Raw genomic sequence first — 17,647 nt, 5'->3', positions numbered from 1 at the left:
TGACTGTGGCTCAAGCTCTGTGGCTTCAGAAAGGCCAGGCAATGGTGTGGAGACATGTGGAGGACTGACTGAGGGAAGAGATCACAATTGGAGTGGCGCCTTTGGCGGTCTCTGAGCCAGGTGGAGCAGAGGAGTGTGACCCCAGTGAGGAAGTGATGCTCTCCACACTGGTTACCTCTGTGTTAATGGAATCTTGGATGTCTGCTGTGGCAGTAGAGGTTTCCCAAGTGGCCTGCATCCCTTCTGAGGTGCTAATCAAATATGAAGGTAAACTTGTCACAGGTGCCATGCTTGTTGCCCAACTGCCGGTGGTCATCAGCGGGTCATGGGTTCCAGGTGAGGTGGCAGGTACAGATGAAGAACGGTCACTGGTCTGTGATGTGGGGGATGCTAGCGAAGTCAAGCTCACGGCATGCGAGGGCTCCAGGGACGATGGGGATCTGCTGTCGACTTCAGAGGGAGGGCTTGTCTGTGGCACCCCCTCAGACTCTGTGTCCATGCTAATGGTCATGTGTGACTGTGTTGAGCCCTCAGTCCTAGTCGTTTGACTCTCTGCCTGGGAGGCCAGGGCTGAAGCAGATGTGGTTCTTGCATCCTGTGATGAAGCCCCAGGAAAGACTGTTTTGGCATTATCTGCAGACACTGTCAGGACAGGGGAGGTAGAGACCATGGTGTTGACACCCATGGAAACGTCTTGTGACATTGTAGACTGAGCAGGGCCAGAGTCAGACACCTGGCTCGAGGAGATGACATGTGTCATGGAGGCCACAGTAGGACTAGCAGTTGACTGCTCATGAGGGACAGTTGTGTTCCCGGGGGCAATTCTGGTGTGGCCCACGGTGCTGGTGACCCTTGGCTCTGGAGACTGGGATGACTTTGACGGTGTCTCAAACTGTCGGGTTTCAGAAAGTCCAGGCAATGGTGTGGATATCATTCCGTCTTGACTGAAGGAAGAGGTGACAATTGGAGTGGTGCTCTTGGGGGTCTCTGAGCCAGGGAGGGCAGAGGATTGGAACTCCTGTGTGGAAGTGATGTTCCCCACAGTGGTCACTGCTGTGTGGCCAGAATGCTGGATGTCCACTGTGGCAGTAGAGGCTTCCCAAGTGGCCTGTATCCCTTCTGAGGTGCTGATCAAATCGGAAGGTGAACTTGTCACAGGTGCCATGCTTGTTGTCCATTCGCTGGTGGTCTTCAGCAGGTCAGAGACTCCAAGTGAGGTTGCAGGTACAGGTGAAGAACGGTCACTGGTCTGTGATGTGGGGGATGCTAGCGAAGTCAAGCTCATGGCATGTGAGGGCTCCAGGGACGATGGGGATCTGCTGTCGACTTCAGAGGAAGGGCTTGTCTGTGGCACCCCCTCAGACTCTGTGTCCATGCTAATGGTCATGTGTGACTGTGTTGAGCCCTCAGTCCCAACCATGTGACTCGTTACCCAGGAGGCTGTAGCTGATACATCTGTGGTTCCTGTGCCCTGAGATGAGACCCCAGAGAGGACTGTTTTTGTGGCCATGGCTATCTCTGCAGACACTGTCGTGACAGGGAAGGTCGAGAGCCTGGTGTTGATACTCTTGGGAATGTCTGGTGACACTGTGGACTGAGCAGGACCAGGGACTGACGTCCTTCTAGAGGAGATGACATCTGTCATGGAGGCCATAGTAGGACTAGCAGTGGGCGGCCCAGAAGGGACAGTGATGTTTTCCCTGGCCATGCTGTTGTGAGGCATGGTGCTGGTGTCCGTTGGCTCCAGAGACAGAGATGACTTTGACTGTGGCTCAAGCTCTGTGGCTTCAGAAAGGCCAGGCAATGGTGTGGAGACTGTGGAGGACTGACTGAGGGAAGAGATCACAATTGGAGTGGCGCCTTTGGCGGTCTCTGAGCCAGGTGGAGCAGAGGAGTGTGACCCCAGTGAGGAAGTGATGCTCTCCACACTGGTTACCTCTGTGTTAATGGAATCTTGGATGTCTGCTGTGGCAGTAGAGGTTTCCCAAGTGGCCTGCATCCCCTCTGAGGTGCTAATCAAATATGAAGGTAAACTTGTCACAGGTGCCATGCTTGTTGCCCAACTGCCGGTGGTCATCAGCGGGTCATGGGTTCCAGGTGAGGTGGCAGGTACAGATGAAGAACGGTCACTGGTCTGTGATGTGGGGGATGCTAGCGAAGTCAAGCTCACGGCATGCGAGGGCTCCAGGGACGATGGGGATCTGCTGTCGACTTCAGAGGGAGGGCTTGTCTGTGGCACCCCCTCAGACTCTGTGTCCATGCTAATGGTCATGTGTGACTGTGTTGAGCCCTCAGTCCTAGTCGTTTGACTCTCTGCCTGGGAGGCCAGGGCTGAAGCAGATGTGGTTCTTGCATCCTGTGATGAAGCCCCAGGAAAGACTGTTTTGGCATTATCTGCAGACACTGTCAGGACAGGGGAGGTAGAGACCATGGTGTTGACACCCATGGAAACGTCTTGTGACATTGTAGACTGAGCAGGGCCAGAGTCAGACACCTGGCTCGAGGAGATGACATGGGTCATGGAGGCCACAGTAGGACTAGCAGTTGACTGCTCATGAGGGACAGTTGTGTTCCCGGGGGCAATTCTGGTGTGGCCCACGGTGCTGGTGACCCTTGGCTCTGGAGACTGGGATGACTTTGACGGTGTCTCAAACTGTCGGGTTTCAGAAAGGCCAGGCAATGGTGTGGATATCATTCCGTCTTGACTGAAGGAAGAGGTGACAATTGGAGTGGTGCTCTTGGGGGTCTCTGAGCCGGGGAGGGCAGAGGATTGGGACTCCTGTGTGGAAGTGATGTTCCCCACAGTGGTCACTGCTGTGTGGCCAGAATGCTGGATGTCCACTGTGGCAGTAGAGGCTTCCCAAGTGGCCTGTATCCCTTCTGAGGTGCTGATCAAATCGGAAGGTGAACTTGTCACAGGTGCCATGCTTGTTGTCCATTCGCTGGTGGTCTTCAGCAGGTCAGAGACTCCAAGTGAGGTTGCAGGTACAGGTGAAGAACGGTCACTGGTCTGTGATGTGGGGGATGCTAGCGAAGTCAAGCTCACGGCATGCGAGGGCTCCAGGGACGATGGGGCTCTGCTGTCGACTTCAGAGGAAGGGCTTGTCTGTGGCACCCCCTCAGACTCTGTGTCCATGCTAATGGTCATGTGTGACTGTGTTGAGCCCTCAGTCCCAACCATGTGACTCGTTGCCCAGGAGGCTGTAGCTGATACATCTGTGGTTCCTGTGCCCTGAGATGAGACCCCAGAGAGGACTGTTTTTGTGGCCATGGCTATCTCTGCAGACACTGTCGTGACAGGGAAGGTCGAGAGCCTGGTGTTGATACTCTTGGGAATGTCTGGTGACACTGTGGACTGAGCAGGACCAGGGACTGACGTCCTTCTAGAGGAGATGACATCTGTCATGGAGGCCATAGTAGGACTAGCAGTGGGCGGCCCAGAAGGGACAGTGATGTTTTCCCTGGCCATGCTGTTGTGAGGCATGGTGCTGGTGTCCGTTGGCTCCAGAGACAGAGATGACTTTGACTGTGGCTCAAGCTCTGTGGCTTCAGAAAGGCCAGGCAATGGTGTGGAGACTGTGGAGGACTGACTGAGGGAAGAGATCACAATTGGAGTGGCGCCTTTGGCGGTCTCTGAGCCAGGTGGAGCAGAGGAGTGTGACCCCAGTGAGGAAGTGATGCTCTCCACACTGGTTACCTCTGTGTTAATGGAATCTTGGATGTCTGCTGTGGCAGTAGAGGTTTCCCAAGTGGCCTGCATCCCCTCTGAGGTGCTAATCAAATATGAAGGTAAACTTGTCACAGGTGCCATGCTTGTTGCCCAACTGCCGGTGGTCATCAGCGGGTCATGGGTTCCAGGTGAGGTGGCAGGTACAGATGAAGAACGGTCACTGGTCTGTGATGTGGGGGATGCTAGCGAAGTCAAGCTCACGGCATGCGAGGGCTCCAGGGACGATGGGGATCTGCTGTCGACTTCAGAGGGAGGGCTTGTCTGTGGCACCCCCTCAGACTCTGTGTCCATGCTAATGGTCATGTGTGACTGTGTTGAGCCCTCAGTCCTAGTCGTTTGACTCTCTGCCTGGGAGGCCAGGGCTGAAGCAGATGTGGTTCTTGCATCCTGTGATGAAGCCCCAGGAAAGACTGTTTTGGCATTATCTGCAGACACTGTCAGGACAGGGGAGGTAGAGACCATGGTGTTGACACCCATGGAAACGTCTTGTGACATTGTAGACTGAGCAGGGCCAGAGTCAGACACCTGGCTCGAGGAGATGACATGTGTCATGGAGGCCACAGTAGGACTAGCAGTTGACTGCTCATGAGGGACAGTTGTGTTCCCGGGGGCAATTCTGGTGTGGCCCACGGTGCTGGTGACCCTTGGCTCTGGAGACTGGGATGACTTTGACGGTGTCTCAAACTGTCGGGTTTCAGAAAGTCCAGGCAATGGTGTGGATATCATTCCGTCTTGACTGAAGGAAGAGGTGACAATTGGAGTGGTGCTCTTGGGGGTCTCTGAGCCAGGGAGGGCAGAGGATTGGAACTCCTGTGTGGAAGTGATGTTCCCCACAGTGGTCACTGCTGTGTGGCCAGAATGCTGGATGTCCACTGTGGCAGTAGAGGCTTCCCAAGTGGCCTGTATCCCTTCTGAGGTGCTGATCAAATCGGAAGGTGAACTTGTCACAGGTGCCATGCTTGTTGTCCATTCGCTGGTGGTCTTCAGCAGGTCAGAGACTCCAAGTGAGGTTGCAGGTACAGGTGAAGAACGGTCACTGGTCTGTGATGTGGGGGATGCTAGCGAAGTCAAGCTCACGGCATGCGAGGGCTCCAGGGACGATGGGGCTCTGCTGTCGACTTCAGAGGAAGGGCTTGTCTGTGGCACCCCCTCAGACTCTGTGTCCATGCTAATGGTCATGTGTGACTGTGTTGAGCCCTCAGTCCCAACCATGTGACTCGTTACCCAGGAGGCTGTAGCTGATACATCTGTGGTTCCTGTGCCCTGAGATGAGACCCCAGAGAGGACTGTTTTTGTGGCCATGGCTATCTCTGCAGACACTGTCGTGACAGGGAAGGTCGAGAGCCTGGTGTTGATACTCTTGGGAATGTCTGGTGATATTGTAGACTGAGTAGGGCCAGAGACAGACATCCCGCTAGAGGAGATGACATCTGTCAAGGAGGCCATAGTAGAACTAGCAGGGGACAGCCCCAAAGGTACAATTGTGTTTTCCCTGGCCATGCTGGTGTGCTGCACGGTGCTGGTCCCCGTTGGCTTCAGAGACAGGGGTGACTTTGACTGTGTCTCAAGCTTGCTGGTGTCAGAAAGGCCAGGCAATGTTGTGGAGGCCATGGAGTCCTCATTTAGGTATGAGGTGATGATTGGAGTGGTTTCTTTATGGTTCTCTGAGCCAGGGGGTGCAGAGGAGTGGGACTCCTGTGTGGAAGTGATGGTCCCCACACTGGTTAGCTTTGTGTTAATGGAATCTTGGAAGTCCGCTGTAGCAGTAGAGGTTTCCCAAGTGGCCTGTATCCCTTCTGAGGTGCTGATCAAATCTGAAGGTGAACTTGTCACAGGTGCCATGCTTGTTGTCCAACTGCCAGTGGTCATCAGTGGGTCATAGGTTCCAGGTAAGGTGGCAGGAACAGGTGCAGAAAGGCCACTGGTCCGTGATGTGGGGGGTGTTAGAGAAGTCAAGCTCATGGCATGTGAAGGCACCAGGGAAGATTGGGATCTGGTGTGACGTTCATAGGAAGGGCTTGTCTGTGGCACCCTCTCAGATCCTGTGTCCATGTTAATGGTCATGTCTGTCTGTCCTGATCCCTGAGTCTCAGCCATGTGACTCTCTGTCCTGGAGACTATGAATGATGCATCTGTGGTTTGTGTGCCCTCTGATGAGGGCCCAGGTATGATAGTTTTGCCAGCCATGGTTAGAGTTGCCATGCTGGGGGAGGTAGAGAGCCTGGTGTTCATTTCTTTTGGGATGTTTGGTGATATTGTGGTCAATGCAGGGCCATTGGTTAACATCCTTTCAGAGGAGTCTTCCTTAGTAGTCTCAGTGGGCACTTCAGACGTTACAGTGTTTTTCCTCATGGTAATGCCAGTTTTCTGGGATGTGCTTTCAGATATTGTTGCAGAAACCTGGGTAGAATTCTGCTCTGCTTCTTTGCTGACATTGTCTAGCTTCCATGAGATCGTGACTCCAGAACTACTTTCCACATATGCAGGTGTGACCCCACTTGTCATTTCTGTTGTAAATAGTGGCTGTTGTGAGGTAGTTGAGCTGATTATGTTCTCCACAGGGAATGTTTGAGTTGTGTCCCCTTGAGGAACTGAGGTAGTGGTTGTGGCTGATGACACAAATAATCCAGTAGCCCAGTCAAGAGTGGGCAGAGAATCAGACTTTGCATTTGAATGGTCAGTAGAATCCACTGAAACAGGTAGAAATGTTTCTCTTCTACTAGTAGTCCAACTTGTGCTTAAAATAGGAGGAGATGAGGGTCTCATTCTTTCGATACCAGAAGTAGTTGAGATGGGCATAGATGCCGTCATGTCTGAATGACTGAATGTTCTCATACCTGTGGACTTCATCTCTTCAGCTGAAGCATGAGAAGATGGAATGGGTAGGCTGGTTCCAGTGACAGTCTCAGTGTCATGGGGAGTAGATGTAGAGCCTGATTCAGTGCTCGATGCTAAGGATGAAGTTGTACCCATTGCAGAATTTGTTTCAGGGGAACCTGTGACTTCCAAAACTGAAGTTATTTTTTTAAAACTCCGAAGGCCTGATGTTGGGGCAGAAGCAGTTGTAGGTGACCATGTGGAAGGATGCTCTAGGGCAGATGTTCTGGTCTCTGTGGCCAGAGTGCTCACTGTCCTCTCTGAGTCAGACATGGTAGTCAGGACTGGGTTGGTTCCCATGGTGGTGATGGTGGTGGTAACATCTGGAGTGGGAGGTGTGGTTACACCCACGGTGCTCATTTCTGCAGGAGATGAAGTCTGTGACAGTAGTCCAGTCCTAGAGGGAGCATCACTTGTCACTACATTTGTGATGGCCACCAGCGTCTTAGATCCCATTGAAGGAAGTATGATAGATGGTAAAGAGCTCATTTTTCCTCCTGAGGCACTGGGGGGGCTGGTAATGGCTTGACTTTTAAAGGTCAGAAATGGTGATGTGGTTTGTTCTATGGAGGTTAGATGCAATGTGTCTGTGGTCTCTGGAGACGCATCATGCAGATCACTTCCAGTTGTCTTCTCTGACCATGTGATAGCAGATGAATAAGCCTCACCCACAGATATACTTGACTGTTGTTCAGCTGTTGCAACAGCCACAGCTGAGGAAGCAAGTGTCCTGCCTGTAGAAGTGTCTTTGGGCAAGCCAGTGGCATGGAAGTGGGCAGCTGTGTCTGTGACAGTCCATGGAGAGGTCTCTGGTGCTTCGGTGCTGTCTGTGGTTCTGGACTTCCTCTGTGGGCTAGGCATTACAGTTGAAACTGACCTTGCTCCCTTGGGGCTAGAGGTGATGACCCTCACAGTGGGGGTCCCACCCTTGCTTGTTAGTTCTGTAGGAGATGATGTCACAGAAAGGGCCTCAGGTGGAGATGCAGTTTTGGTAGTGTCCAGTCCTGTGATGGACTCAGACTTAGGCCCCACTGAAGGGGAGGTAGCAGATATAGAGGAGACAGTTTTCTCTCTTGTCATTCTGATGAGGCTGATAGTGGTTGAGCCTTCTGACCCATCAGAAGGGAGGGTGGTAAAAGCTGTGTCTGGATCCACAGGGGAGGCACTCAGTGTTGGGCCATTCCTAGCTGTCTGCTTTGACCATGGGCTGGCAGACGAATAAGTCCCATCCACAGATCCACCTGAAGGCCATTCAGCTGTCATTGCCTTTTTACTGAAGGCAGTGAAAGGAGTGACCATAGTGCTGACCCATGTCCTGGCTTCAAGTCCAGATTTCTCTGTCACTGAGCTTGTGGCTATCTTGGGGGTTATAACTAAACTTGTTTCAAAGTCCTGAAGGCCAGTGGAAGATGTGCTGGAGGGGAAATGTGTGTCCATTGCAATTCCCTCAGTGGAGCCAAGCCGTGTGGACAAGTCCACTTCAGTTGTTTTGGAAGTCAGGACTGAGCTGACTTGCTGGACATTCCCTGTGGAAGTTGCCTCTGGGTGGAGGAAGGACATTGTTCCTCTTGACTGGCTTGTCCTTTCTGGCGTTTCAGTGTATGCAGTGGCCCGAGCTGTAACTGGATATGGGGAGTGGGAGGTGTTATTTGTAACTACTGCCATCTCTGTAGATGATTCTGCTGGCACCGTGGTTCCTGTGGGCAAGTGAAGGAGTCTGGTGCTGTCACTCCCTGTGGTCATAGCAGTCTCTGTTGAAGTCTCTCTAAAAGAAGTTTCCACAGTGGTCCTGGTCTTGTAGCTACTGCTGGACCCCTTGGAGGTTGGATTTATGATATCTTCAGATGTTCCTGGGCTTCTGGTGGACAAGCCTGTGACTAAAACAGCTCTTCAGTTAGGAAGTTTGCAAGGAGATTTAAAAAAAAGGGGGTTCTTTTGGTTTTGATTCTCCTTATAAATCTGTACATATTCTGCTCCTTTGGATGGTAGGAATCCTATCATCCATCCTTGTGTCTGATGTTGGGTATATGAGCTTGGTCTACTGCCTGCAGGGTATCCTGCAGCTTTCTATATCAGTGTGGCCTCCATGTGGACCTATGTACCACATCTCATGTCTTAATGGAGGGTAAAGATTCTACCTGGGAACAGGGGAAAACTCTCCCACCTTTTGCTCTGTTTTTCCTCCTTGGTCCAACCTTCAATCAATCAATTTTAGTCTGATATCTGCCTTTATCCCCTAGACTTCAAAATTGTGATTCCAATTAAAAGTTCTATGGCTTGGTTTTAACAGGTTAAAGAAAGAGGTCAACCAAGGCACCTTACTTCCTATATATTTTCATGTTCTTTCACCTCTCATCAGGAAAAGGTGGAACATTTTAATGTCTAGCACAAAATACATGTCAAATGATTGCTTTCAGGACTCAGGACAACTGTATCCATCTACTTAAGCACCATACGTTGACACCTCTCACCTGCAGGCCATGTACTGAACATTGTAGCAATGGACAGTGTTACAATCATCTTATAATTATGAAGTGACCCATAGAATAAACTTATGACAAGTGTTCCTTTCTCTGTTCATGGGAATCCCTGACCTTAGTGACCTAGTGTCTGAGTTAGGAAGGCTCTTCACAATTGGTCAGCTGATTTGTAGAGATACTATATCTGTTCCTAAGGTTGAAGTGATTGGTTCTTGAACATATAAATTACTAAGAAGCAATTCATATTAGAAACAGGAGTGCCTGTGTGGCCCAGTCAGTTAAGCATCCAATTCTTGATTTCTGCTCAGGTCACGATCTCAGGATCCTGGGATGAAGCCTCACACTGAGCTCTGTGCTCAGCGAGGAGTCTGCTTGAGGACTCTCTCCTTCCCTCTCCCTCTGACCCTCCCTACTCTCTCTGTATCTAAAATAAATAAATAAACCTTTAAAATAAATAAATAAATAAATAAATAAATAAATAAATAAATAAATAAATAAATAAATTCTCCATAAAAAAGATTGGCTGCTGGAGGGGAGGTGGGTGAGGGGATGGGGTAAATAGGTGATGGGCATTAAGAGAGCATGTGATGTGATGAACAATGAGTGTTATAAACAACAGATGAGTAGTTGTACTTTATGTCTAAAACTGAACACACACTATATGTTAACTAATTGAATTTAAATAAGGTAAGTTAAAAGCTAAAAAATAAATATATATTATCAAAAGCCTCTGGATACAACAGCAGAAAATTTTGATTATGTATCAGCACATGGGACCCAGGCAATCAATTATTTTACCCCAGAGACCAGTGTTAAACATAGTGTACACAGGGATCCCTGGGTGGCGCAGCGGTTTGGCGCCTGCCTTTGGCCCAGGGCGCGATCTGGAGACTCCGGATCGAATCCCACGTCGGGCTCCCGGTGCATGGAGCCTGCTTCTCCCTCTGCCTGTGTCTCTGTCTCTCTCTCTCTCTCTCTCTGTGTGTGTGTGACTATCATAAAATAAATAAAAATTAAAAAAAAAAAAAAAACATAGTGTACACAGATAATCATACGTACCCAGGCTGATGGTAGTCATCAGAGATGCAGGGTCACTTGTTGACCATGTGGTGTCTCCATGTGCTCCCTCACTGAGCTCCCTGCTGGTGGTTGTCAGGGATTCCTGAGTCCCTGAAGGATAAGAGGATTGAGGTGTCAGCCTAGCATTCCCTCAAGATGTGCATAGACAAGAAATGCTCTCACTAGACGCTGGCTCGGCCATGTCCTCATTTATCTCTGAGAAGGCACATTGCAAGGAAGAATTCTCTTGTTGGCATGAAGTCAAACCCACAAGATGGCCTGCATCATAATAATAGAAGAGCTTCGTGTTGATGGTGGGATTGTTGTATTGATTGGTCTCAAGCAAAAGCATTTGGTGATACTCTGTCTTCGTTACCTATGATATGTGAATTCATCATTGATTGACCTCCCATGTCTGATCTACTCCGGAAGCCTCAACAAATGCAGCGGTCATCTGCTGGCCATCAGGAGAAGTTGTGACTTGGACAGTATAGTTGGCTCCCCCCAGCCCTCTATTGCTAAAAAGTGTACTCATGATGTTAGGAGGTATTAGTTTTAGTTGGTCCCTACTAACCCATCTGAAACTCTTGACCACTGAATATTATTTCCAAGGAATTAGGGCATAATTTAATATCTATTTTATTATTGTTGTTGTTATTATTATTATTATTTCCCATTTTGGAAATTCCTGTTTGGCCCTTAAAGAGAAACTAAGTGCAGGGAATATTAGATTATAAAATGATAGGTCAGTCTCCAAACTCTTATCACTTCTTCCTGACAAGAGAGAACCATTTCCTTTTCAGAAAAACCTCTAGGACACAGAGTTGACTTTCTCGTGGCATCACATCTTCCAAGATGGTGGCTTTTTCTCACATAAGGATCATTCCAGGAACCATCAACTGTCCGTGATCAATTCTTATCATGATAGTTTGGGACTTCTTTCAGTAAGAGCCATATACTAATGAATATGTCCTAAACACAGAATGATCTCTTGTGTTCTTGGAGATACTTATCTTCCATATTGAAGAAACAGCAAAGAGACCTACATTCTTAGGAGAAATCCAGGTAGTGCCAATTTCTCAGACTAGTTCTAGCAAAAGCACAATTTACCAGGGATCAGAAAGCATGGTTCCTAGAGAGACAAAGCTAAGCAGCGGCTATCATACCTGCAGAGTCCACCACTGTCACAGGTGTTGAAGGATCACTGTTCAGCCGTGAGGAATTTTCATATGTGGAAAAGTTAGTGATGGACACCACAGTCCCATCAGTGCCTGTAGGAGAGACAGGTGGGTTGGATGGATATTGGTCAGTTTAGAAGGAAGGCACCTGAGAAAAATCACACTTTGGGAAACAAAGATTATTTACAAGGAATTGTTAGTCAACGGCTAGAGATAGGAGAACACAGGCTTGGGGTGATTTGAATACCAACTCTGCACAAGAATTGTGCCATGAACAAGCACAATGGAATAAGGTATTAATGGGCAGTAACTGATTCTCTTCTCTCCTTAATTCCAGCATCATCAGAATCCACATTAAGTCTGGAAGGTCATGGGCATCAAAGTGCTGGTCTATTCCATAAAGAATGTGCTGGTCAAAGAGGTATATGAGTGAGGCAGACGGCTGCCCAAGTGACTTCAAGTCAGATATTCTAATAGGACATAGTGGAGGGCATAGACTAGAGAGTGTCAGGGAAGACTGTCAAGATTCCTGATGGGAGGGACGCCTGGGTGGCTCAGCGGTGGGGCACCTGCCTTGGCTCAAGTCGTGATCCTGGGATCTGGGATCGAGTCCCGCATCAGGCTCCCTGTGAGGAGCCTGCTTCTCCCTCTGCCTATGTCTCTGCCCCTCTCTCTGCGTCTCTCATGAATAAATAAATATTTTAAAAAAAGAAAGATTCCTGATGGGAAGCTGTTTATTTTTAAAGATAATGACAACTAAGGTGATGTGATCAGTCATCTCAGGGAGATGAGTCAGGCACAGAAGCCACCAGTCTTACTGAGAAGGATCTCATCAATCAGGGATACCTGGGGAAGCTTAGTTATGATGGGCTCATTCTCATCTGGGTGAGAACAGGTGACCCCAAGAAGAAGTTTCAAAACCTAAACATAAAAATATAGTATTCCATTACATTGTGTAGGAATCCCACTACTAGGTATTTGCCCCTAAAACATGAAAAAGGGGATCCCTGGGTGGTGCAGCGGTTTAGCGCCTGCCTTTGGCCCAGGGCGCGATCCTGGAGACCCGGGATCGAATCCCACGTCGGGCTCCCGGTGCATGGAGCCTGCTTCTCCCTCTGCCTGTGTCTCTGCCTCTCTCTCTCTCATTCTATGTGACTATCATAAATAAATAAACATTTAAAAAAATTTAAAAAAAAAAAAACATGAAAAAGACTCAAACTGGTATTTGTACATGTTCACAGCAGCATGATTCTTAATAGAAGGTGGAGACAACCCAGATGTCCACCTATGGGTGAATAAACAAAAGGTGGTTTATATCCACAATGGGATATTATTCAGCCTTAAAAAGGAAGAAAACTCTGACACCTACTACCATAAGAATGAACCTTGAAAACATTACACCAAGCGAAATAAGCCAGACACAAAAAGGCAAATATTACATGATTCCACATATATGAGGTACCTAGAATAGTCAGATTCGTAGAGATGGAAGTAGAATGGTGATTTCAGATGCTGGGAGGAGGGGGAAATGAGGAGTTAGGGATTAATGGGAAGAGAGTTTCAGTTTGGAAAGATAAAAAAGTTCTGGGGTTGGGTAGTGGGGATGGTTGCAGAACAATGTGAATGTACTTAATGCCACTGAACTATATATTTTACCTCAATAAAAAAAGTGTTTAACAAATGTGTTATGCACTGAACACCTGGGTGTTTCAGTCACTTAAACATCTGACTCTTGGTTTCGGCTCAGGTCATGATCTCAGGGTCGTGATCTCAGAGTTGTGAGATCAAGCCCTGTGTCAGGTTCCACACTGAATACAGAGTCTGCTTGTCTTTCTTCCTCACCCTCTGCCCTTCCTCCCTGCTCATGCTCTCTCTTTCTCAAATAAATAAGTCTTTTTTTAAAATGTGATATTCAGGGGTGCCTGGGTGGCTCAGTCGGTTAAGCATCTTCTTTCAGCTCAGGTCATGATCTCAAAGTCCTGGCATCCAGCCCTGAATTGGGCTCCCTGCTCAGTGTGGAGTCTGCTTCTCCCTCTGCCTCTGCCTCTCCCCTCCATTTGTTCTCTCTCTCTCTCTCTCACTCTCTCTCTCAAATAAATAAATAAATAAATAAAATCTTAAAGTAAAATAAAAATGTGATATTCAGCAGGAATGGCTACAAAGCACAATATGGATGAGCAATCCCATACTCTGGGTATATGCAGGCAACTTCTACAGTGAACTTCTTCTCTACAGTCCTAGAAAACCAGGTATAGGGAGCCATAGTGGCAACCATGGCCAACTGGTCATTTCCTTGCACCCAGAATCCTGAAGCAATACAAGTAAAATACCCCATAAAAGAAAAAAAAAAAAGGAAGGGGCTTTCTTACCATCCTCAATGACCAACCAAGGAAAACAAACCCATTTCCAAGAAGGCAGAGGCAGCAGGTCCTTACTCATGAATGGAGGCAAACTATCACAATCAGGAACAGGTGCTTCCTAACCCAGAAGTCTCACCTCTGTGGGATGAGGCCTCTGACAGTGCAGAGGTGGATGTCCGGAGGGGTTCTCTCTTGGCTTCAGAAAAGGTTAATGCTCCTGGTGAGGTTCTGGCCAGGCCTGTCTCCACTCCCGGGCTGGTGTGCTCCAGCCCTGGGTTTCTAGTCTCAGGAGAAGCATGGCTAGTCTGTGCCAGGAGGTTGGCAAATGCTGATGAAGAGACCCAGGTTGAGGCCTTGGGATCTAAGGGAGAGGCCCCAGTCACTGCTGTGGTGGACAGATCAAAAGAATCAGGACTGTTGCTAATGGTGGGGGATGTGTAAGTAGAGGAATTTATTTTCCTTCCAGAAGATGAGCTGTACTGTGACATGGTTGAGCTTGTCCCTGGGTTCTGTGACGCTGCTGTGCCAGAAAGGGGTGCCCTGGAGCGCTCAGAGCTCCCAGGCATAGCCGTGCTTGTGCTGTGCCCTGCGGGGGCGCCCCGTGTGCTTCTGAGCTCCCTCATTGGGTCAGGTGAGGACGCCTGAGCATCACCTGTTGCCCTGCTGTCAGGGCTGGTTAAACCTGGGCTGGAGCCTGAAGTGACAGTCAGATTGTTCTCTCTTCCAGGAGCAGAGGTTCTGGTCGTGGTCTCAGCTGGGAAAGTAAAAGACAGGGCACTTTTGTTCACTGTAGTCACACCTGTGGAAACCTCACATCGCCAACTGGTGCCTGTGTGCCCATGTGGATTCGGTGCTGCGGCCCCATGTGTTACAGGATGGGGTAGGAGCACTGGATCCGAGGAGGCCCACAGGGTCAAGCAGGGATGGGTCAGCATTTGCCTTTTGGGGACAGGTCTAAGACTTGTCCTCTGGGAGCCAGCTGCTGGCTGCCACGGGGCTCCCTGCAACTTTTCCTGATGGGCGATGTAACTGGAATCTCTGCACTTCTCCTGAACAAACCTACGTCCGTCCGGAAGATCTGCTGTGGATGTGGGAAGCTGGGGGGAAACTGGGCAATCTTTCTGACTGAGAAGAGACAAATTTGTACAAGAGAAATGACAGGGCAACGACAGAATTTCCCTAAGATGAAAAACCAGACTGCATCAGTTCCCCCCTTCAAATCTTAGTCCTCAAAGATCCATCTTGCCTCTTCTTCTCACACTGGTTCTCAACTCGGTCTGACATTCCCCCCCAAGGAATATTGGGTAAAGGTGATGCCTTTTGGGTTTTTAACCCAAAAAAACCCTTTGCTACTACCTAGTGGGCAGAGGCCAGGGATGCTGCTACCAACCACAGAGGCTTGAGCCACAGTACCACCCCCCTGCAAAGAGTACTGGACCCCCAATGGTCAAGAAGGCTGAGGTCCAGAAACCTTGCCCCAGCTTTACCTCCCAAAACATCCTTCCCATCGCCTTCTGTAAGTCATAGTGACATTGTTGAGATTCCCCAGCCAAACAAATCATAATTCTTCATGCCTCTTTCCTTTCTGTCCATGGTTCACACTCTCCTCTTTCACAAATTAAGACCTATTCATCATTCAAGATCCAGTTCAAGCTAGTGTATTCATTCTTGTGTCCTCACTGAATTTTCTCAGTGTTCTACAATGGGCACACATGACTTCCACTGGAATTTTCAGGAAAGTCTGAGAAGGAAAATAAATATTGAGGCAAAAGGAAAAAAAAAGTTAAATTTCTTTACAACTTACAAGTCAGAGAAAGGCAAGTACCATACGATCTCACTCATATGGGGGAAGGGAAGGAAAAATCAAATAAGATAAAAGCAGAGAGGGAAGCAAACCATAAAAGACTCTGAGCTCTAGGAAACAAACTGAGGGTTGCTGGAGGGGAGGTGGGTGAGGGGATGGGGTGACTGGGAGATGGGCATTAAGGAGGGCACTTGATGTAAAGAGCACTAGGTATTGAATGCAACTGATGAATCACTGAATTTTACCCCTGAAACTAATAGTATACTGTATGTTAATTAAATTGAATTTGAATTTTAAAAAATTTTTAAATAAAAATAAAATAGAGAAAAGGAAAATAAAATTAAAAAGTTACTGTGATAATTTTAAAAAGATCATTATTCAATACAATTTTGTCTTAGAGGTGCTGTATATCAGTATTGCTACTCCTGCTCAAACTAGGATTATGGTTCTCTTTTGGGGCAAACTCCTGGAGTTGCCAATTTATAACTGTATCGTGAAAGACACATGACAGTAATTCAACATTTCTTCCTTCTTAGTTCATTTAAAAATCATTTTAGTGTCTTAGTGAATGTTTTTGTTACTCTGCATTTTTTGTTGACTAGTATATTACTTTATTATTTTAAAGATGTGTATTTATTTATTCGTGAGAGATAGAGAGAGAGGCAGAGACACAGGCAGAGGGAGAAGCAGGCTCCTGTAGGGAGCCCTAGTATATTACTTTATTTATTTATTTTTTAGGGTTTTTTTAAAATTTTATTGGAGTTCAATTTGCCAACATATAGCATAACACCCAGTGCTCATCCCATCAAGTGCCCCCCTCAGTGCCTGTCACTCAGTCACCCCCACCCCCTGCCCATCTCCCTTTCCACCACCCCTTGTTCCTTTTCCAGAGTTAGGAGTCTCTCATGTTCTGTCTCCCTCTCTGATATTTCCCACTCATATTACTTTATTTTTAAATTGTGATCTAAGTTTGGTTATCTTTATCATTCGCCTTGTAAAACAGAGGCTGTAAACATTAAATACGAAGGTAAATTTCCCTATGACTTACAGCCCGTTGACAAGTCCTTGAAACAGGCAGAGTGACCTTCTAGGAAGCCAACTGCCTTTTGGAATATTCCTCAGCCATCAGAAAGGACGAGTACCCACCATTTGCTTCGACGTGGGTGGAACTGGAGGGTATTATGCTGAGTGAAATAAGTCAATCAGAGAAAGACAATTATCATATGGTTTCATTCATATGTGGAATATAAGAACTAGTGAAAGGGACCATAAGGGAAGGGGGGGAAACTGAATGGGGAAAAATCGGAGAGGAAGACAAACCATGAGAGACTCCTGACTCTGGGAAACAAAGGGTTGCTGGAGGGAGGCGGGAGGGAGGATGGGGTAACTGGGTATCCATTTGTTGCATGAATGAATCAGTGCATGAATGACTTCATCTCAGGAGAGCACAGCCTGAGCACACCTATCATGGGAATGGGATGAAAGTAAAATTCACTGGTCCATTCATATATTAAGTCTCTACTGTTCACAGAAATACTGTGCTGAGCTAAAGATGACATCAGCTTCCTTAGACACCTGTAGATAATCTGTCCTGCAGAAAGCTGCCACCTCCATCCAGAGGGGTAGAGGATGATGGAGACAGAGCTGATAATGGTAAAATAAAAAAGAATTATTCAAAGATCTCTGTACCGGGTCCTCTCTTTACATAGGTTGCCCCACTGACTCTCCATAACTCTGTGAAAGTTCTTACTATTGAATGAATTAATATGTACAGTGTTTGTGTGGAAGGAGCCTCGGTGTCCATCGAAAGATGAATGGGTAAAGAGGATGTGGTCTCTGTATACAATGGAATATTCCTCAGCCATTAGAAACGACAAATACCCACCATTTGCTTCGACGTGGATGGAACTGGAGGGTATTATGCTGAGTGAAGTAAGTCAATCGGAGAAGGACAAACAGTGTATGTTCTCATTCATTTGGGGAATATAAAAAATAGTGAATAAAGGTATTGAATGCAACTGATGAATAGGGAATAAAGGGGAAAGGAGAAAAAATGAGTGGGAAATATCAGAAAGGGAGACAGAACATGAGAGACTCCTAACTGGGAAACGAACTAGGGGGGGTGGAAGGGGAGGAGGGTAGGGTAGGGGGGTGGAGGT

General features: G+C 47.8%; 1 protein-coding gene across 1 annotated transcript in view; it reads right to left on the bottom strand.

Moving 5' to 3' along the window:
- The window catches only part of LOC129522220 (mucin-16-like), a 96,553-nt gene extending 88,203 nt beyond the window's left edge, over window positions 1-8,350 (bottom strand). Inside the window, 1 exon segment of the mRNA XM_055344351.1 lies at window positions 70-8,350. Within this exon segment, the coding sequence (XP_055200326.1) occupies window positions 70-8,350 (8,281 nt within the window).
- Between the last annotated feature and the right edge of the window lie 9,297 nt (window positions 8,351-17,647).

Source organism: Nyctereutes procyonoides, unplaced genomic scaffold (genome assembly GCF_905146905.1).
Source record: "Nyctereutes procyonoides isolate TBG_1078 unplaced genomic scaffold, NYPRO_anot_genome, whole genome shotgun sequence".
Classification (NCBI taxonomy): domain Eukaryota; kingdom Metazoa; phylum Chordata; class Mammalia; order Carnivora; family Canidae; genus Nyctereutes; species Nyctereutes procyonoides.
Note: the sequence above shows the minus strand (reverse complement) of the source record. Positions and strands in the feature narration are given on the sequence as shown.